Consider the following 23,373-nt stretch of genomic DNA (forward strand, 5'->3'; position numbering starts at 1 on the left):
CACGGCACTAAAGTTGTTCTAAAAGCATCATATACATTTGTGCAAGTCTTTGCAAACGTATGCGTTTTGCGAGTGGACTCATAATCATTCAAATACACTCTCTACTTCCAACACAAGATAACAGAAACCAGTAATTGATAAAGTAAAAGATCCAGTTTATTTTTTTTTTAAAAAAGAGAAAATCCTCAAAATTTATAATATTATGTAATACTAAACACATTTTAATCATCATTGTTTGGCATCAGAGTATCGGACTCTGGTACTCGTCCGACACCCCGGTACTCGTCGGCCGTTGCCCGCTTGATGAAGTCGATCAGTTCACGTATCTGGGCAGTGTGATAACACCGGACGGTGGCTCGGAGAAGGACATTGCCTGTCGGCTCGGAAAGGCAGCATCGGCCATGCGCAACTTGAATCCGGTTTGGAGATCAACCACCATCTCGATATCATCTAAAGTCCGTTTGTTCAATACGATAGTTGTACCGAGTGATGTGAGTGAAACATGGAAGTTGACGGCAACAATTATCCGACGACTGAATGTTTTCCAACAGCGCAGCCTCCGACGGATTCTCAAGATTTCGTATCGAGTTACCAACGAGGAGGTACTTCAGCGCACTGCCTCACGACCGCTAGCGGACATGGTATTGGAGCAACGATTCCATTTCGCCGGTCACGTTTTTCGCCAACATCCGAAACGATTACCGGAGATAGCCATGTTGTGGAGACCCACCAAGGGGTCACGGAGCCGCGGACGACCAAAACAGACACGGAGATGGTCAGATGGTTCATTGAGGACCTGAAAGCCGGTCGATCTTTCATGGGACGAGGCTGAAGATGTGGCTGCAAACCGAGCTCGTTGGCGATCCCTTGCCGCCCAATCCGCCATCCAGCGCAGGAGGAACTAAGTCTAAGTTGGCATCACTACGAGCAGCTGTGGAGTGTGGTGACTTTTGAGGGTGATTTTCTTTAAAGACAAACATACGATGGACATCTTAGAGTGCCGCCCAGCCCCTTCTCTTTGTACACATGGCTTCAGAATAGCCTTTCAGGAGTCACACAGCATGTACATATGACACACACAAACACGCAGTCCTGCAATTCATCTCCGTCCCCTGCTTTCTAATTGGGCCGCTCTCCCCTCCGCGAACAGTTTAAGGTAAATATTTGTAGCCAATGACGTACTAATCACCCCCTGATTGGGGTGGCAGACACAGCGCTGTTCGGTGAGAACAACCATTCCCACTTCCTCCCTTTCAGTACCCCCCACCTCCTCCCCCTATTTCCTCTTTTTCTCCAAGCAATCAGCCTTCTTCTTTATCTATTCTGCTGGCTCATTTTTCCCCACTTCCACGGTGTCTCTCTTGCTCTCTCCCTCTGTTTTCCCTCGGTGCACTTGGCTCTGCTCTTTTGCTCTCTCTCTGCCCTTCTTCTTATTCTCTCTCATTTCTCTCCCCTTCTTGCTCCATCTCTCTGCCCTGTTTCTCTCTCCCAGAGTCTCCCTCTACCCTCCTATTTTCTCTCTCCTCTGGGCAGCGTGCCAGCTCCTCTTCCCTGGCACCGAGCCAGCTCCTTTCCTCCACTTCGCCTCCTCCACCCTTCACTCCCTTCCTCTATCCCCCTTGCCTCTGATTGATGGCCCCACTATTCTGGAAGGAGAGGAAGGGAAACAGAGAAAGAAAGAGGGAGGGGGGCACCAAAACACACAGACACATACACCAAAACGACACACATACGAGCGTGCACGCACCCTCAGAATTGTGCATATCGCAACTGCGCACACAAAAGCCACTGCGAGCATTTGTGCACGCACGTACACACGGACCGAGCAACAAGAGCACACAGAAAGCCAATCTAAACAGAACAGAGGAGCACGCATACACAGAGCTGTGTGCAGAGCAAGCAGCCTCACAGCATGGGACCGACACCCGCACACTTGCTCCAGCACATACACACAGGCACAGATTCAACCTTCAGTGCAGAACCAATGCGAGATAGGCAGCGGAGCGGGCAGCAGAATCATTTAGAATAAAAAATACAGACAGACAGCTCACTTCGACTTCCTCATGAACACACGTATCCAATCATACATGGAGGTGCCACACGGTACGAAACATGTACTTGCAAAAACTTCATACAAAAGCCACATAGATAATTTCGAGGCGCACAGATGCACGGTCCTTACACTCTCTAGGCTTCTGAAATACACAAACACACGCGCACACACACACAAGCCTGTAACAATGAGATTCAAAATCTCTGCCTTGCAATTGTGGTTGAAATTTGATAGTTTTCTAGATCTTGCGCTCTCTGACTCTATTATACACTAAGCTATTAGTCATATTCACACTGTGCCAGCTCACCAGCTTGCATTGACAGACTGCATACGGCTTCAAACCCATGTCATCCACAATGCAATCAGACACAAAGTAGCCAGAGTAGCAAAGCTGGCTGCAGAGTATGCACGCATGAAAAGGCATTCAAAGACGTGCGCATCACACGCACCGACACCTACATGTACACTAATGAATGTTGCTTTTATGTATCTCATTGTTGCCAGGTCTGTGAGATGCTGAAACACACACTCTATGGTGTGGGACACATAGTTACTTAGATTTGCCTTTTTATTTTTTCAGCATCTGCTTAACAGTCACTCTATACACGCACCAGCCACTTTATCAGGTATACCTGTTCAAGTGCTTGTTAGCGCAACTCTTCAATCAGCCAAACTCATGGCAGCAACTCAGTGCATTTAGGATGGAGGAGAAAAGGTGACTTTTAAACATTGCATGGTTGTCGTTGACAGACAGACGCGTGTGAATATTTCAGAAACTGCTGATCTACTGTGATTTTTTTCCACAACTACGTCTAGGGTTTATGAAGAATGGCCAAAACTGAGAAACTATTCAATGAGAAGCAGTTCTTTGGGTATAAATGCCTTGTTGATGTCAGAGGTCAGAGAAGGCAACAGTAACTGAAAACACCACTTGTTACAACCAGCAGAAGAGCATCTCTGAACCGCCAACATGTCAAGCCTTGAAGCAGATGGGCTACAGCAGCAGAAGACCAAAGCAGGTGTCACTTCAGACACCAAAGAGCAGTAACCCAAGGCTACAATTCACACAGGCTCACCAAAATTGGACAACAGAAAATCAGAACAGTCTTGCCAAGACTTATGAGCTTGCCTATAGCGGTATTAGTCAGTATAACAACAATCACTTCACAGACAAACTTTTCTACTTTACTTAAACTTTAGAGTCTAGCCGTGGTGCTGAAGGAGATTGAATTTAGTACAAAGACACAGCCATGCTTTACACTAAATGTTTACATCAACATGCTAACGTGTTGATGTTTAGCAGTTTAACTTGACAATTCTTCATCCTTTCATCAATTTGTCTTGTTGCACTTCTGAAGCAAATTTCTTTGCAATTCATCTAAAATCAGTTGAATCATTACCTCCAAAATAACAAATGTCAATCAAAGTTTATTTCTATAGCACATTTAAAAAGGACCAGTGTCCATCAAAGTGCTTCACACAAGTGCCGGAATGCGGGTTACAACAAAAGATAACAAAAACAGTTACAGTTACAGTTATGTAGCACAAATGCAGACCGGGTGGAAGTCCGAACTAGATTAAACAAGTGAGTTTTTAAGCACGATTTAAATGATTGTATAGGTTCGGACGTGCGAACATCGATTGTTCGGTTTGGGTGCGGCAATTGCAAAAGCTCAGTTCCCTCTAGCCTTTCGTCTGGGCCTTGGTTGCACTAAGAGCAGTTGGTTAGAGGATCTGTGCTCTCTTGGGGCGATACAAGTCGATGAGGTCGGTAAGGTAACTAGGCGCCAAGTTATTGGGGTCCTTAAGGACTAGAAAAGCGCTATACAAATGCAGGCCATTTATTTAAAATTGTAAAAGTATACAAAAGGATTTTAAAACGTGAACTTCATGATGAGTGAAAGATAGTGGAACACAGAAATATCATACTTTTATTATTACTTTGGTATTTAAAGTCAACGTCTCGCTCATTGTGCTACAAGAATGTCTTTAAACAAAACAACGTGAAGCAAACACACCAGAATATGTTATCTATAGTGAAAACTACAACTGTGTCTTCTGAATTTAGCCAGCTTATTTATCCCAGTTCAAGCACAGGTCGCTGGCACAACATACAGCCCTTTCAAATACATATGAAATATATATAAAACACACACAGACACACACAGAATTATAGGCAATATAGTCTGTGAAGCAGCAAGAGATCCTCTGCCAATGTGACAAAGCTATTACGCTAAAAGGCTAGCTCTCTGGGAATTTAATCACTTGCTTTTATCTTTCAACTCATCTTTCATTTTCTTTTTCAATGTCTTTCTTTTTCTCTCAACTTCTATTCTATCATTCCTAAAGGGCCATATCAAACTAGCCAGCTCTCGCTGTCTATGCTTCATTATTCACAAATGAGCTCTGCAACACATGTATACAAAAGCAAACACACACACACACGGTTTGAAGAGAGAGAGAGAGATAAGGAAAGAGAGTGTGAGAGATCAAAGCTTTGCACATGCGCGCGCACACACACACACACACGCACAGGGCACAGATGCTAACATGTTAAAAGAGGGGACTGCTTATACCACCACTATCAAAGAGAGTCCAAACACAGACGCGCGCACGCACACAGACACACAAACACACAAACAAAGTCATTTGACCTCTCCAAAGCTTGTTTCAGCTGACCCACATATTCAGCCTCATCTTAATCCAGCCCTTCAAATAAAACCACTTTAAATAAAAATCTAACCGCAACCATGGGATTATGCACTGACTGGGTGGTGAAAATGAAAGAAAAAAAAATCTGAGGCACAGGAGATTGAAAGAGTGAGACAGAAGAAGGGAAAAAAAAGGAGGAAAAGAGAGGGAAGCCCAATCCTATTATGAACCAAAGCGGTGAGATGATATGAAGGCATCTCCTGCTCACACTCTCCCCCCTCTTTTTCTCCTTCTCGTTCACTCTTCCCTCTCCCCATTGAGATGAGGATTCAGGTCACAACTTCAGCCAAATATACCACACACACACACACACGAGCGCATGTGTACAAACACATGCATAAAAAGGCCAGACAGCCCGGGCTAATTAGGCTGGAGGATGAGCGCATGCACACGATTTTTTACACGACGCAAGCAGATAAATATCCTCCCGTGTGATCTCTCTCCTGCTTGTACTCTCTCTTAATCTTCCTTAGTCCCCATTTCTGTTTTATTCATCTTCTCTGTTTATTTCTCTGCTCAGCCTCTTTCCCGCCTTTTTCCCACAACTACTCGGCTCGTTTTTTTTTATTCTTTCACTGCTGAGAAATATAAAATTGTTTACTTTATAACATAACCCGCCACATAAATGGGAGTACAAAAACGACTGGGAAACTCGCTGTTTTCTCTCACACAAAAGCGCGCCTACACACACACGCTCGCACACCCTCGGCCTCATATGTGTGGTGGTGAAATGAAAGGAGGGAACAGGAAGGAAGGACAGCCAGCTGCTTCATCTGTCCTCAGGAGTCCACAGGGGAAACAGTCTGGCTGCTGAGCATCCTGACTATCAAACACAGCCTCCTATAATATCCTGCCTGCTCTGTGCACCACACAATCTCTTTAACTAGAATCCTGAAACACTATGTAAAGGCTATATATATGTATGCATCGCTGATTCTTATAATATGTCATATATAGTGCGGGAATCTGGCATTCTTACCGACGCTGCTCTTTACTGAGGGGAAATGTGTGCTGAAATAACGTAGCGTCCCCTTCGTGCCGAGTATTTATTTCACCGAGTCTCATCCTGAAGTTCAGGAACCAAACTTCGGAAAGATGACTGGAAAGACGCTGGTCTACTGTGTAATTTTTATATTTTAATAAGTATTTGAGGTTTTAGGTTTGGTTTCCCCAATTCCCAGCTACTAATTTTAAAGCTTTTATCTCACGCTGTTATTATCCTAAATGGCTTAAAATTAGTAACCAGCCAGGGGTTCACACCAGCTCAAGGACACACTGACACCTTTCACTAATGGGATGCTCTCGCTCACCACTCGGCCACCTTTTCTGCCTCTTAGCGTGTAAAATGATTACAGAGGATATTTCAAAACATATCTGACAGTGGAGGAATTTAATGGCAGGGCCACTTACATGACAGGTATATAATGCAGATTTATTTTTACTTGCTTGTAACATGGTTGTAACATACATGTAGTCACGCAGAAAAGAGGAAGCAATACTAGGATAAAACAGGTTAAAACATTTAGACTTGAAATTATGCTTTTAGTTGACTATAAATGAGACATTTTAGCTGCTTATTTGTTGCTAATAGGGCTGCCACAAACGATTATTTTGATAGTCGACTAGTCACCGATTATTTTTGCGATTAGTCGACTAATCAGATCATCATCCATTGGACATAAAACTACAGCTTATTGCACCAGCAGCATCTGCTCTTATATAACTATCATTAGCTTACAGCTTTAAGTGTTTAAGGTATGTGCTAACTAAAAATAAAGACAAGATGATAGTTTATTAAATTTTAATGAAATTTGCAGATTGTTTCGGTGAAGTTTAATAAACTCCTTGCTATCTAAAATATAACAGGACACCGGAGTAAATTCTCGAGCATCTCACACTTTTGATGATCAGTTGTCTGCTTGATGTTTATTCAGCTGTGTAAAAACTATAACTTTAATGTCAGCCAAACCGATTTACTCAGGAACAAATAAAATACTAAAAAAAAAAGCCAAACAATAACATTTTAAGTTATCTAAGTGACTTATTTATCATGTTTAACCTGAGTAGCGAAAGACGGCGGTGGGTTTGAAAATGATTTGCTGGGAGTCCGGTGTTCTCACGGCTCTAGTGAGCCTTGCCCCCGGCTAGCTATCGAGCTAGTGGGTAACAGACGAAAACGTCAGAGCGCTTTTGAAAATATGTGGTGTCTTGATAAACTGAGCAGATATTTGAGGTTTACACAGCTACATTCTCACCTGAACATGTGTTAAATGTTTATTTTGTGACCCAGAAAGAATAATAACAGTAATATTAAAACTAACTAGCTGCCGCCATTGTTGGAAACTGAGCTGGGCTGCGCTATGAATTCTGGGACACAGCTTCTTCTTCTTCGGGGTTTAACGGCAGCTGGCATCCTTGTACATGCAGTGCTGCCATCTTCTGTTTCAGTCCGTTATTACACTCTTAAATCCTACTACTTATTCCTGCGTCTTTTGGGATCTTACAAAGCTTCAAACGACGCGTCGACTATTAAATCAGTAATCGTGACTAGTCGACTAATCGTGGCAGCCCTAGTTGCTAATAAACACTACTTAGTTAAACTGACCTCAATATTTAATGAGTTTGGTGCAGACGCCTTTTAAAACTGCTGTTAAAGGCGTACAAACATCACACTGTAGGGTTACACTGCGTGTGAGTATACTGGTATTTGTAAGAAAAAGACGAGTTGGTAAATGCACGTGTTCTGCCATGAAAGCAATGTATTGTATGCACCATTATAAAAATTCAGCTGTGACCCGGCTTTTAACTTCACACATTCCTCCAATTTCCTGCTGTTTAATCCCTAATTAACTGCCCTTGCTGCCCAGTAGCCTTGTGTCGTAGCATCGCGTCCTATCGGGCTGTTTAAATGCAAACAAACAAGCCGTTTCAACCCCAGCTTCCCAGTGTGAATAATTTTTCAAACGTCAAACTGGTTAAAATTGTTGTCACGGCTCAGCGTTGATCCTTATGTAAAAATCACGGATTTCAATCAGCCAACCACGCAAGCTTGACTCATAAAGGCTGCTATTTGCTTCCTTAGGATATTGATTTCTAAATAAATCAGGCAGACATTTATACACACCTAAAAGCAGCGATCATTGTACATGCATAATCATAATGAATTAACGAGATCAAGTCTTCCAAATTGGAGTCAAAGGCAGGATTTTCCTGTTTCCAGTGATAAGATTGTGGAGTGGCTGTTAGGGAGGAGAGCGGCTACATGATGCAACATAAGCTTAGGCCATGTGCGTTTCATCCACTCCTGCTTCCTTTCCAGGTATAATTTAGACACTAATGTGTGGAGTTTATTTTTGTTAGGAAGGAGGTGAAGATATAGAGGCAGTCTAAGGATGAATCCTGGAAGTCATCTGAGCTTCTTTTTTGTTGCGAGGCACTGTCAGATCCCGATCCAGTCATACAGAAACACTTACCCAGGCAGTTACTGAAATGCTGCCACAGCCCCTGCAGACCCCCTGGGTTTTCAAGGGGACAGAACCCCAGCAAAGAAGCAATAGAGCCTACTGCTGAAATCGCATATTACCACTGAAACTGTGAGGATGCACCGTTCAACGCTAGAGGAAAGATACATGAATATGTTGTCATTTTCAACCCCCAAAATAGTCTCAGTTAGCCAGCTTATAGTGCAGAAGATGGAGTCTGTTTAGGAGGCGGGGTGTTGCTCTGCACCTAGCACCATCGACCAGCTGTGTAAGTATCACAGGTTTACTGGCATTTCAGTGATACGCTCCTGTATACACCTCAGCATACCAGCACACAAAGATTGATGTGCTTTATGTTAGAGTTGCACAGCTAATCTTTGTGCCACTTTACATTACAGCTTCTTCAACAATTAATGATCCGTCAAATAGACGGTTTCACTCACTGCTTGATTAGAATTCTGGTCGTTGCAGACATTTTGACTCAGCATAGCGGGGAAAGGACTGGTGAAATTAATGATGGCTGAGTTCCAGTAGGAGTTCCAGTAAGTCATTATAGTGACAATCACAGGAACTTTTCCAAGTGAACTGTTAAGACAAACATCTGCCGTGACTGGTTATGAGTAAGGGGAGAGAGGCAGGACAAAGACACACGAGACATTTTTACAGCTAATCTCAAAAGTAGAGAGGATGACTGTCTCCCGTTACTTACTACCTGTAAATCATATAAGATGGGATGCAAGTATCATCTTGTGTTCAAGTCAGTCATTTTTGATGAGCAATGAATTGAAGGAACAATAATATATTGCTTGTGAAATGGTGGCGTGTCATGTTACTGCCAGTATTGCTCTTTTTCTCTTCGGTTCAGTTCAAATCAGGGTTTTAATAGTTTTGCAATTTTCATTAGTTTTTATTTTGATTTAGTTTTGACTTCAGATTTTCAATTTTATATCAGTTTTAATTCGTTTTTACCAATTGTTTGCTAGTTTAGTTTAGTTTTTATTTTTTTTGAAAATCCTTAGTTTCAGTTTAGTTTTGATTAGTTTCAGTTATAGTTTTAGTTGTGTTTGCAATAATTAAGTGTAACAAAATCCCAGTTTCATCATATCAGTCATTCTCTTCTGCTCATCCTTGGGTATGTTGCTATTCCAGCTACCATACTGCACCCTGGACAGGTCGCCTGTCTGTCGCAGGGCTAACATGCAGAGACAGACAACTCACATTCCCACCTATGGGTTCTTTAAATAAATAAATAAAGGCAGATGAACAACCATTGATACCAGGCAACTATAAAATGTATATCTTGGCCCCAATGAGACTATTAACTCTCGCAGCACCGGGTGTTCGTAATTTTGGTTCAAGTGAATTGATAAATTTTTTGAAGGTAATTGACTCACACAGTTGTGTAGATATTCCCGTCCTGTTGTCTCGGGATGCATCACGCTGCCTTGCCTGGGGTTAGCTTCTGTTTTCTGGGGATGAGGGTTGAGTGTGCTCCCTTACCTTCTCAAGGTAAGCTAGGTTAGCCTTCTTGTGTGAGCTTTTCAAGTGCACTTTAAGGTTTGTGGGATTTTTTTCCCTTTAGAAATGTCCCTCATAATTTGTCTGTTTCCACTACAAGACACTTGCTTTATCCAAAACACAGTCATATTCAAAGTAATCCCAAATTGGACTCTGGCGCTTTCTCCCGACTTTTCCTGACATGATTCTGCGCGTGGACGGAGCAGCAACACAGACGACTCGACTAACGTACTGCCACCTGCTGGCATAATGAGACACAGCAAGAAAAAAATCTGGAAACTAAACTTCATTTTCACCCTTGACTATTGTATGACACGCACACATCAATGAAAACTAAACACATTTTTGCTATAAATTCAGTTAATTTTAGTTAGTTTTGTGAACACTCATTATAGTTTTAGTTAGTTTTCCTTTTTTTGTTTTTATTTTTATTTCCGTTAACGAAAATGTTTTTTCACTTCTAGTTTTCGTTATTTCGTTAGTTTTCGTTAACAATAATAACCTTGGTTCAAATACACGACATCCATTCCAAATGACACTTTTATCGACTGAGACTGTGTCTGTCCAGGTTGTTCTTGTGACCATTTTAGTAAATATTTGTATTCGCATCATCATAATCAAACCGTGAACTTCTAACCTGTGAAGCTTTTTGTCCGGTAAGTACCAATAATGCGTGTAATGCTCACCGTAGTTATGAATCTTAAGCTGCTGGTTAGTTCTGCTGCGATTGTCTTTTTGCTACAGCAAACAAGTATTGGCTCTATCTTATTAACCTCCTGCCTTTCACATTTTCACAGTCTCCCAGACTGCACTGTGCTCTTGTGGGAAACGAGTCTCACACAGCTTCCATCCCACCAATTTATCAATCTGCTTCCAGAATTAAGCATCGATACAAAACAGGTTTCAGTCTATTCGAAACACATCTCAAGACATACAGCACACCGTTGCATCTGTAAGCTTCCCTCTGCCGACAACTCTGAGCTCACAGTTTATGGATGAATTACAAAATATACTGAATATACATGTTGTGCACAGCAGGGGATGCAGGCAATAACTACTCAAGCTCCAAAAGTGCTATTTCAATGAATACAGAATAACCACGGAGAGCAGCGTAAAGTCCTCACAGCCTCCCTCGCTCCTCCTGGGGATACAGCTAGTATATATATATATGATATGATAATGGAAGTGAGATAATGTGATGGCGTGTGTGTGTGCATGCATGTCAGTGTATCCATACAGCCTAAGAGAAGGAGGAGGGAGATGCTACCATCGGCGCAGAAAGAAAGAACGAGGGAGAGAGCGAAAGAAAGAAGCGCAGAGATACAAAAGCGGTGTGAAATCTAAAGAAATGTGAAAATTAAATGGTAAAAGAACAGAAAAAAGAGAGAGATGAGGGGAGAAAAAAAATCAAAAGAGACTCAAAGGAAGGGTAGAAAGGCAAGAGATGACTGTTACAGCTCAATTAATGCCAGGACATGAGATGGCCCTGCCACAGATAATGACAGAGCGTGCGCTGGAGAAAGAAAGAGAGAGGCAATAGCAGTGATCTCGACAGGATGTTAGGAGGAAGCTGGAGGGTGGGTGGGGGGGAGGGGGCCGGGGGTGTGTGGAGAGGAAATAAGAGCAGATACTGTTAAATCTATTCATGATTCATTATTTCGTGCTGCAGCTCAAAGCTTCCCCTCCCTCTCTTGATGTCTCTGTTTCTCTCTATGTCTCCCTATTTCTGCTCTCCCCCTTTTTTTCTTTCCCACTCCCCCCATTGCTCTCATTTTCATCTCCGTCGCCCCCCCCCCCTCTCATCTATTCTATGAGGTCTTTATCTGTCTTTTCTAAGGCTCCATCCTTCCTGTTTACCCTCTCCTCTTTCATCCGTTCAATTAATCTCTCTCTCCTATTCTCACACTTTTTCCAACATCGGCTCTCCCTGCCATTTTTTTAAAGTTTCCCTATCTCCCATACTCTGACAGTCTTTTTCTACGTGCACTTGTACTTTTATATCTTCAGTCCCCAATTTTATAAATGATCTTACTTTTTCAAACTCTTCCACTCGCTTTTATAGCCCTTCTCCCTTTGTAACGTCCTCCACAACCTCTCATTCTGTGCAATGACTGTGTCCACTTTCTTTTCTCTCAAAGATTCTTACATCTTCTCTCTTTTTGATGCCATTTTTGCAGTACTTCCCTAATTTTCCGTGCTAGACCACTTTCCCTTCCGCCGCCTTCTTTTTATTCTATTTCTGTCAATTTGGGCTTCTCTGTTTCCTTTTCTACTTGTGATACCGTGCGTACTCTTTTGCTATCTGCTTCACATTTCCTCTCACGCCGATTCTCCTACATCTTATCCCTTTTAACAGCCCTCCTTCTTCTTTCTGCACATATGCACTTCTCCTTCCCGCTGCTCAATCATAAATTGTTTCCACCTTTCCTCGCTCTCATATTCTGGCTGCTAGCTCTTCTCGCAGCCTCGTTCGCTCGTTCCTGACACCAGACCGCTTCTTCTTCATTACTTTCTCTCTTTTTCACTCTCATACGCCCCGCTCCGGCTCTTTGGTCTCCTCCTGTCATTCCATCTTTTCTTCCCATCTCTCCTTCCACTCCTCCTATTTTCCTCACTCACTTCTCCTTTGGTCTCTCTTTGTCATCCTCCCCACCTATCATCCTCCTCCTCGCCCTCCTCCTCTCTCTTCATCTCTCAGAGGTGCAGCCAGCACCGAGTCCATTTCTTCTTTTTTGGCGACAAAAGCTGACAGTCCAGTTCTGCCTGGCTTTTGCTGCCAGCCACATTTCTCTCTCCCCACTCGCTCTGCCTCTCTTTATCTATTCTCCCTTCCTGCTGAGTAATAGTTTCCCTTTTTGTGATTAACATAAGACTTTCACTGCGTTTCGTTTGGTTTACCCAAAATACATTTAAAAGGGGGGGTAGCATTAAATGTCAAGGAAAGCAAAGATAATTGCATTTCAGTTGTTGGCTTTATTTGTTTCAAGTATTATTATTTAAATATTTCATTCCCCAGTTGGACTAATAAAAGCTGACATATCATTATATCATTCTCTATCCTACTGTAGTTCGAATTGTTCCTCTATGAAATAAATGGTTGCTAACACATTACATTTCACACATTCGCAGTACATTTCAGTACTGCGATCTCTTTCAACTCTAGTCCCCCTTCTTGTTTTTTTGCCATCTCTTGCAGTCTTCCACTCTGTTGTGCCATGTAGTAGTGTCCACTGTAAGGTAGGGCTGCCACAAACGATTATTTTGATAGTCGACTAGTCACCGATTATTTTTTGCAATTAGTCGACTAATCAGATCATCATCCATTGGACATAAAACTACAGCTTATTGCACCAGCAGCATCTGCTCTTATATAACTATTATTAGCTTACAGCTTGAAGTGTTTAAAGACAAGATGATAGTTTATTAAATTTTAATGAAATTTGCAGATCGTTTCGGTGAAGTTTAATAAACTCCTTGCTATCTAAAATATAACAGGACACCGGAGTATATTCTCAAGCATCTCACACTTCTGATAATCAGTTGTCTGCTTGACGTTTATTCAGCTGTGTAAAAACTATAACTTTAATCTCAGCCAAACCGATTTACTCAGGAACAAATAAAATACTAAAAAAGCCAAATAATAACATTGTTAAGTTATCTAAGTGACTCATATATCATGTTTAACCTGAGTAGCGAAAGACGGCGGTGGGTTTGAAAACGATTTGCCCAGAGTCCGGTGTTTTCACGGCTCTAGTGAGCCTAGCCCCCGGCTAGCTATCGAGCTAGTGGGTAACAGACGTCTCCGAAAACGTCGGAGCGCTTTTGAAAATATGTGGTGTCTTGATAAACTGAGCAGATATTTGAGGTTTACACAGCTACATTCTCGCCTGAAAATATGTTAAACGTTTATTTTGTGACCCAGAAAGAATAATAAGAGTAATATTAAAACTAACTAGCTGCCGCCATTGTTGGAAACTGAGCTGGGCCGCGCTATGAATTCTGGGACACAGTTTCTTCTTCTTCGGTGTTTAACGGCAGCTGGCATCCTTGTACATGCAGTGCTGCCATCTTCTGTTTCAGTCCGTTATTACACTCTTAAATCCTACTACTTATTTCTGCGTCTTTTGGGATCTTACAAAGCTTCAAACGACGCGACGACTATTAAATCAGTCGTCGACGATTTTGATAGTTGACTAATCGTGGCAGCCCTACTGTAAGGCTGAGGAAGGGTAGAAAGAAATATGCTAAATTTTGGAAGACTATGCATGTTAGAGCGTACTTGGGAAAGAGACTTAACCTCAAATTGCGCCCAGTGCATCCATTAAACTCTGAGTGTTTGCGTGATAGTGTTAGTTTTATATTTGAAAGCAGAAATTGTGCACTGGAAAAACAGATAATGTATGATAGCAGAGCAGAATAATGATTTTTAATGAAGATGTGGAGGCTGGATTTGAATTAGCATGAAGGTGCCTCACAAGCAAGTTACATAATGTCTTAAATATCACTAATCTAAGTACGTATCTGATATGCAGACCGTAGGCCTAAAACAATCTACAAGAAAACAGGAACCGAGCTGATGAACTTTCAGCGAGGTGACGATAGCTTCATTTCTGTGTTACAGTTTTAAAAAATGGGCAGTCTCACCTACCTCAAACACTGAATAGGCTGCTGAAGTATAACTGCAGTTTTCAAAAACACTACAACATAAGAGGCAATCCACAACACATCCTTACTTCACCAAAGGAAAGAGACGTATTGTGCTGCACTCTGTTTGCTCACAACGTGAATTTAGAGGAAGTTCTAGTGCAACAACAGAGTGCGATGCAGTGTTTTCGATGGATGCTTTACACAAAGATCTCGACTCAAATTCATACAGCTGATTCAGATCAATCGATACATATGCCCCGTTTGCCCCTAAACATGTGTTTTCTCTTTGCTAACGGCACCCAGCAGAGGATTTGGAGCACATATGTACACAGTACTCAACATGTGGAGCCATTGTTGGATGTCTTTGAGCTATAATTGCCTTGATGGCTAAATGACACGATGATTACGAGGTTGAAGTGCAGAGGCTTTCATTTAAAGGCGTTTCGGAGATTATTTCAAACAACGAGCTTCTTTCTGAAAGGCTATAACAGGCAGGTTGAGAGCCCATTGTGAAACGTGAAAATAATAAACCCCTCTTGTCTTTTCTTCCATGACAGTGTCTAAGTCAGAGAGCGAGGGAGAGAGTTAGCATGACGCAGATAGATTGATAGATATACAGAGAGGGAGGTGGGGGAACGTGCAGGCTTCTTAAAGGAAGTGTCTTTAAGGTGGATAATCACGGATAATAATTCTATCAACACGGAGAAAAAACAGCTTTCAGGTCTCAACGTCTGTCCGTCTGCCAATTTATCTCACTGTCTGCACGTCTTTCTACGTGCGGTTTGACTGTTGTTCTCTCCTGTAACGTGACACAGGCAGCAAATTAGCAGCAAGTGTGGGAATTCAAGCAGTCACTGGCTCCTGAGAGCACACACTGCTCATTAGACACGTCTTCATACAGGAACACCCAGTCTCAGCAAGGACGAGTGGAAACGCTGCACAATTTACACCGACCTTCCTTTACTACGCTCTACATGGTATTCTTTACACTGCCGTAGGAGGAATGATTTTTACACCCTGATCATATCACATGCTGCAGATTATAGCTAATCCTTATTGAGCTAATGTCACCTGTCTTCAATCTGTCAGTACCAGTTTTGTATAACATACGTTCAGCATTGCTAAGGTCACCGTTTTGTGCCGGTCAGCTGTCTCTCACGAGTAATTATATCTTCTTTCATTTGCACACATTGTTCTTTGTTTTACTTTATAATGACCAAGCAAAGCATGCACACAAATACACATTCATAGGTTATCATAATTTTGAGATAACCGACGACTTTTTCCATTCATACAGAGATTGCAGCGCTGGCTTTTGATGCATGCGCAGGTATATTGAGTATTCCATCAATTTTCCAGTGAATCAAGTGATCTCATGAAATACTTTTGTCTTATTCATGAGCGACACTAGTTATTAGTTAGTCAAAGAGGAAAAAACGAAGCACTCGCTGGTTTTCATTTGAGAAACTGTAATGTGTCCAACATCTGTCCACAAATACTAAACTCTTTCGTTGTATTTAATTGCCATATTAAAATCATTTTTTAAAGAAAACTTTTTTTAAAAAGCAAAAATAAATAAACAATCACAAGTACAGTGATGTTAAATAGAATAGTTATACATAGGATCGACGCAGAGCCATAAAATAAAATACTGACAATATTTATACTAGGGATGCACCGATACCGATACTGGTATCGGGTATCGGGGCCAATACTGTAAAATGTGTGTGTACTCATACTCGTAAAAGTTAACCGATACCATGAACCGATACCAACTTATTTCATTAATCAGAGGGTGGCTTGTCATTTCTGTTGTAGTTTTTTAGATTGGCCACTAGGGGGCCAATTATTATTTTATTTATTATTTATTCTATAATTTTTTATATTTTATTATTTATTTAATAATAATTATTTTGTTTGTTTGTTTACAATATGGACACTCTGCAATAATTTAAAAGTTTATTTTATTCGCAAACGTAATTTGTATTTATTTTATTCCGAACAGAAGTGTTTATTTATTATTCTGAAAGCTCGAGACAGTGTCAATAGTTCAGTGATATTTTGTTAAATTACAATGTGGAGACTCTGCAATAATTTAACAGAAGTGCTTATTTTTCACTTGAAATTTTTTTGTGGTCATTTTAATTAAGATTTTATTTTTTATCGGCAGGGAATATAATAAAACCTGTCTTCCAATTAATTGTATTTGTGTATTTGTGTGTGTGTGTGTGTGTGGTAGAAGTATCGTTTTTTGTACTCTGTATCGGCAAGTACTCAGATCCAAGTATCGGTATCGTATTGGTTTGAAAAAATTGGTATCGTTGCATCCCTAATTTATACGTAGAGTTGGTGTATGTTCATGTGTATGTGTTTCCTATGTTTTATATTAACTACATGTGCAAAAGTAATGTTACTAAAGCCTTAAAATAAACACGGTCCAGTACACCCCATGCCCCCCTTCAGGCTCACCCCTGCATACTGCAGTGATAGTAGGACCCCTGATATCAGCCTTGTGTGTAAACACTGTGTGTGCAGACAGACACATTAAACTGTTACACAGTGAGAACTGAGCGCTGCAGAGTCGCGGTTTTAAAGTATCAAAGCAAAATTTTGAAGTTATTAAGTTACTCGATGAGTCGCTGCAGCTCCAAACTGAAATGTTGGGCAGTGACCTTTACTAAAATTTCAACCTTCTGAAACAACTTGCTACTTTTGGGCTGATTATTAGTCTTCATAAATGAGGAGGAAAAACTGGGATCACTCCGTCTATGGAGCCTGTCAGTAACCATAGAGCGAAAAATCTTTCAAGGCCACTTTTTACTCATTTACTAGTGACAGAGCAGCTGTGAGGTTCTGAAATTAAACTCCAACACGGCCGTGGAGTATATGAACTCTTAATCAAATTATTGAACTTTATTAATGCATATTTCACTCCTTCTACTGCAGCCAGTCTGAATCCAGCAGCTGGGTTTTCTATAACCGTGCTGCACCATTATAGTCCTTTGTGGAGTTAAAACACAAGGAAGAGCATAACTAACATCATATGCCTTATAAATGATACCCAGCTAAATCTTCTTATTCATAACCTATCTACAGAAACACAGTTGGGAGCTACATATATTTAGTTATTGCTTTCATTGCAGTTTTAAAGAGCAATAATAGTACTAGGAGAAAAAGATAAATGGATAAAAGGTTTCGCTTGGTTTGGGTGTTTTTTTGCAAACCGACTCTGACAGTAGGTCAGCTGGATGAGGCTTATTGAAAATTCGACGTGCGACCCCAGCAGGACAAATTTACGTGGACCATCTGCAAAGAGCCCGAGATAATACAAAAATGTCCGATATCTTCAGTCAGAGTAGCGTCAGCATAATCACTTCACAAACACTTGACTGTAGCTCGCTGTGTGCTTTACTACTCTAGGAAACAGACGGTGCTTGTATTTTAACAACTCTGTACTAAGTAGCAGGCAGAGTTCACCTAATGCTTTGGGGAGAAAGGCTAATCTGCTGCGCAGGCTCTCCATTTACAAGCACACGAATAAACCAAAGCGTGTGGACAAAATCATTTAAAATACGGAAACAAATTAACCAAGATGTGTGAACACACTCCTAACCACAAAATACCTCGATGCCTTCCAAATATATACATTATCAGAATACTAATATCATGCAAAAATTCAGTCAAGAGAAATATTTGTGTGTGTTTATATGCAAAGTACATTTTGAAGTGGTGGTGGTGGTATGCATTAACCAGCATTACAACCATACATTTAACCAATAAGTGTCCTATTTGTTTGCATACATAGAGGTCAGCCACCCAGCCACATTACACTGTACACATATGCACAGCAACCAAACACACAGCAACAACCTGGAGGTTGGAAGAAATCCAATCATACTACATGCAGAGTTTCTTACCTGCTTGTGCATCTCAATGTTGAGACCGTAGGACATCTCATAGTACTGCGGAGACACACACACAGAGACACACGGAGCTTTGTTAGCATTTTATTCACAGCCCACATTAACATTCATTCGTACACAAAATCTCCCATTGAACAGCTGTTGCTCGGCACAGCCGCATATGCTGCTGTTTGTCGCCGCGGTTTTAATGACAGAAAGAAAACGAGCGCGCGAAAAGACGGAAAAGATGAAGAGCGCACATGGGATGCACAACAAGTGTGTGTCTGTCTACGTGGAGGTAATGAGATATTTTTGTCTCAGTGTTACACGAGCGTTTGTGTGCGCGCGCGTGTTGTGCACGTGTCAGGGTTTCTTCCTTTTAACAGTTTGACTATTTGTGCACAGCTGCCAAATGAGCATGACATTATGAGTGCGCTTGTGTGTGTTAACCGCATGTTGTTTTCTCTCACCGTTTGTGTGGATGTTGGTTTTATGCGCGCGAACAGCTACACGTTGTATCCAGATAATAAGACTCTGGGAATGCTTACTGTGAACATATTGTGCTCGGTGTGTGCATAGTCTGTCAAATACTCTACAGGCACAAAATCTCTTTCCACACCTAGGATTACCATGAAATATCTGTCCGGATATTTTAAGTAAAAAACATCTGGCAATGCATGGCGTAAATGCACGCACAACACAATGCAACTGGATTTCTACAACCTTGGCCAACCCACATCTAAAAGCTGGTATTGTGAGCACACAGGTGAGGTGTAAATGCAGACTTAGTGTGGCCACGAGAAAAAAAATGAATGTACGACTTCTTCCTGCTTTTTGCCATTTTCAAAGGCCCTTTTTTAACAAAGAAAAGCAAAGTAAAGCGTCACTGCTTCCTTTGATGTGGGACACAAGATGTAACGCCTCCAATCAGATGTCATTATCCAGCTAAAAGCTTAAGCTATCAAACTGATTAATGATGGAGTCAGCTGACTGTCAATCATTTGCAATATTTTAATGATTAAATAACTTACAAATTAAAAACAGTGTCTTCTGCATTAATATGCAAATAATTATGGCATCGTTTTACTCCATTTTCTGGACTAAATGACTTATTATTTAACTAACAGACCGACTACCATAGAAACTATTAACTATTAGCTTTAGCCGTGCTGTGCATAATGTGCACTAGGGATGCCACGATTAGTCGACTAGTCACGATTACGTCGACTATCAAAATCGTCGACGACTGATTTAATAGTCGACGCGTCGTTTGAAGCTTTGTAAGATCCCAAAAGACACAGGAATAAGTAGTAGGATTTAAGAGTGTAATAACGAACTGAAACAGAAGATGGCAGCACTGCATGTACAAGGATGCCAGCTGCCGTTAAACCCCGAAGAAGAAGAAACTGTGTCCCAGAATTCATAGCGCAGCCCAGCTCAGTTTCCAACAATGGCGGCAGCTAGTTAGTTTTAATATTACTCTTATTATTCTTTCTGGGTCACAAAATAAACGTTTAACATATTTTCAGGCGAGAATGTAGCTGTGTTTTCCTCAAATATCTGCTCAGTTTATCAAGACACCACATATTTTCAAAAGCGCTCCGACGTTTTCGGAGACGTCTGTTACCCACTAGCTCGATAGCTAGCCGAGGGCTAGGCTCATTGGCAAATCGTTTTCAAACCCACCGCCGTCTTTCGCTACTCAGGTTAAACATATATAAGTCACTTAGATAACTTACAAATGTTATTGTTTGGCTTTTTGTAGTATTTTATTTGTTCCTGAGTAAATCGGTTTGGCTGAGATTAAAGTTATAGTTTTTACACAGCTGAATAAACATCAAGCAGACAGCTGATTATCAGAAGTGTGAGATGCTCGAGAATATACTCTGGTGTCCTGTTATATTTTAGATAGCAAGGAGTTTATTAAACTTCACCGAAACAATCTGCAAATTTCATTAAAATTTAATAAACTATCATCTTGTCTTTATTTTTAGTTAGCACATATCTTAAACACTTAAAGCTGTAAGCTAATGATAGTTAAATAAGAGCAGATGCTGCTGGTGCAATAAGCTGTACTTTTATGTCCAATGGATGATGATCTGATTAGTCGACTAATGGCAAAAATAATCGGTGACTAGTCGACTATCAAAATAATCGTTTGTGGCAGCCCTAATGTGCACATATCACATCAAAACAAGCTCTAAAGAGGTCAATAACACAACATATCAATACCAGCGCATGTCAGGCTCCTGTCCTGAGTGAGTATGTTTTGTGTTCCTTTGTATGTTTGACACAATACCTGTGCCTCTTCTTATTAAATGCCATGTGCTATCACCGCTGCACGTGTTCCCTTCCTAAATATGTGTCTCTCTCTCTCCTCTGTGTGTTTCTGCGCGTACATCAGTAATGTTCTGTAATGGTGTTGGCGGCGAGCGGCACACAGACAGCGAGGATCCGTCATGGTGACAAAGGCATCCTCTGCCGGTGGATGAGCAACGCTCTGACTGATGAGAGTGAGACACGGCTCTCTCTCTTCCCCCCCCACTCTCGGTATTCTCTTGCTCGTTTTCACTCGATCGCTCTCTCTTCTCTCCATTTATTCCCCGCCTCATTCGGTCCCTCCCTCTCACTCCAATCTCTATCTTTTAAGGGGTTGTCAGTCCATCTTTTCTCTCACGCTGCTCTCTACTTATTCCCTTCCCTTTTTTTCCCTAGCTGTCAGATGTTCTTTCACTCTCCATTTCAGTGTATTTTTCTATTTCCTGTCTCATTTTACTGAACTCTGTATCTTTGCCTTTATCTGTCTCTACCCATGGATTCACCTATCCATCTCGAATTCAAATTACATACTCGGAAAATGTAAAGAAGAATAAGAACAGTGTTTTAAAAAGCAAGCAGTTTTTGCATCGCTACAATATATTTACAATATTGCAGGATTACATACTAGCGTACCGCAAGAACGACTAAAGATCAAAAGCAAAAGGAGGACTTTTGAAGAAGCTCGGTACAGTTTCACTGCTTTTCCCCTCAGGTAGTGACAAGCTGTGGCACATGTTGCTGCTTCGGTGTGTCAGTATTTCCGTCATTAAGCTTTTCGTCTGTGCATGTGTGAAATTCTTGGTATTTTTGCTCTAGTTCAGAAATGAGTGGCCACATTTATAAATAAAGAATTTACCTTTTCATTTATATAAAAGTGATTCCATGCCATAAAATATAGCTTTTATTTGGGGGAAAGACACCACTGTGAGTTGACAGATCGTCCTTAATCAAGGCATAGAAAATCACATTGGCACATCAGTACAATTTACCCATCAGGGCCTCTAGTGGCTGTGTGAATTATTACTGGCTTGCCAGGAACGCTGGCAGACACAGAGTGACATCATTACTGTAAAACATCTTAGAAAGAGGTTGAAATGGATTTTCTTTTTAAACTGCAGGAGTCGAGATCACCATAAGTCATCTTTGCGACCAAACCTGACTCCCTCTGTTGTCACCCTTTTGTCCCGTCTCTCCTTTGTCACCTTCTTCCTCCTGTGCATCCTCTCTCGCTCTCAGCTGCCAAAACCTTTTCTGTTTTTCTGGCCAATTATCCTTTTCGTTCATTTCTCTGACCTTCTTTCCCTCTCCCCATTACACTCTTTTATCCCTCCCCCCCTTGTTTTATCTATCTGCCGTATCATTTTTGTTTCCGTCCCTTACACTCTCTTAGCCTTTCTTTCCCCCCTTTTAGTAATTTCTATCAATCATCCCTCTCCTTTATGTTCTCGCCCCGCTTCATGCTCTCGCGCTTTATTGCCATTTTCTACTTGGCTCCCTTGCTTTGTGTATTTTGTTCGCTCTCGTCCTTGTTGAGTGCTATATCTACATTTTCTCCTTTCTCTCAGCTCACCTCCGCTGTGTATTTAGTTCTCTATTCTTTCTATTTCTCTCATGGACGGACTGGCCAAAAAAAAGGAAAGAAAAAGAAGTCATGTGCACAAAAGCAGATGCAATCTTGCGATCTCGTTCACCTGTGAAAATGCAAACAAACTTTGCTGAAAGCAAATGCACACAAACACATGTGAGTAGGTCTTTGCATGAAGGTGTCTCCCTTTCCAGCCAATCTCAACATAAAGGACATGTGACATCTCTCTTTGTTCTCCCCCTCTCTCCATCTCTCCTCAGCTTCTCTTTTCTCCATCATTACACCTCCCCTCAGCTCATCCCATCGTTTTAACTCGATTCCTGTCTGTCTCTCTTTATTAATTCTCCCTCCATCGCTGCCATCAGCCTCACTACCTGTCATTACTCTTTCCTTCCCTCCTCTTTTACAAAAAAAAAAAAAAAGTAGTAATCAACATTTTTCCCATTACACAAATAGCTGAGTGCTACAACTGGGGCTCCTATATTTGAATACAACCTTGCCAGATCACTTCAGCAGCCGACCTTTGCAAGGACACTCCAGTCTGGACTTAAACGACGTAGCTGATTGTACAGTTGCAAGTTATGCAAAAGGCAGGGTACCCATGTGCAAACGACCTGCAGTAAAGTGGAAAAAAATAAATAAAGACAGCCACAGCTAACGGACGTTAAAAATGAGCCTTTGATGACAGGGAAAGTTCAGAGCTTGATAAACTCTCTCACATTTAAAACTTTGAAATCAAGCTAACCTGCAGTTTTTCCACTGAAGCAGGAGAACTGAGACCAAGAAAAAGTTACAGATAAAAGTGGGCAGAAGCAAAATCCTGCAGTGGAACAGCACAAAGCAGAAATCTGGCCTGCGGGATACATCCTGTGCAAATAGTATATCTTCCGGGATGAAATGAGGAATTATTGTTGTGCTCATTAAGAGGTCTTTATGTCTTACCACAGGCCTTATGATAAACAATTTAGTTATGTAGGGTCATCTAATGGATTGCTTTTTATAGGCATTTATAGCTTTTTAATGTGTATATTTGATCACTCACTATATTGCATAATACAGAATATCACATTTGGTACTTATTATGGATACTGATTTTTCATGTCAGTGTTTTGGCTTTATTTGCATAAATGTATGTGGAGTTGTTTTTGGATCTAT

The 23,373-nt window shown here is 41.2% G+C and overlaps 1 protein-coding gene across 5 annotated transcripts in view; it reads right to left on the minus strand.

The window, feature by feature from the left end:
* tle2b (TLE family member 2, transcriptional corepressor b) overlaps positions 1-23,373 on the minus strand; it is a 100,170-nt gene that overhangs the window by 39,526 nt on the left and 37,271 nt on the right. For all 5 annotated transcript variants that reach the window (XM_085152397.1, XM_085152395.1, XM_085152396.1 and 2 more), the window contains one exon: positions 18,330-18,374. In XM_085152397.1, coding sequence (XP_085008523.1) covers positions 18,330-18,374 — 45 coding nt within the window. The remainder of the gene's footprint in view (positions 1-18,329; positions 18,375-23,373) is intronic.

This window comes from Neolamprologus multifasciatus, chromosome 23 (assembly GCF_963576455.1).
Source record: "Neolamprologus multifasciatus chromosome 23, fNeoMul1.2, whole genome shotgun sequence".
In the NCBI taxonomy this organism is placed as follows: domain Eukaryota; kingdom Metazoa; phylum Chordata; class Actinopteri; order Cichliformes; family Cichlidae; genus Neolamprologus; species Neolamprologus multifasciatus.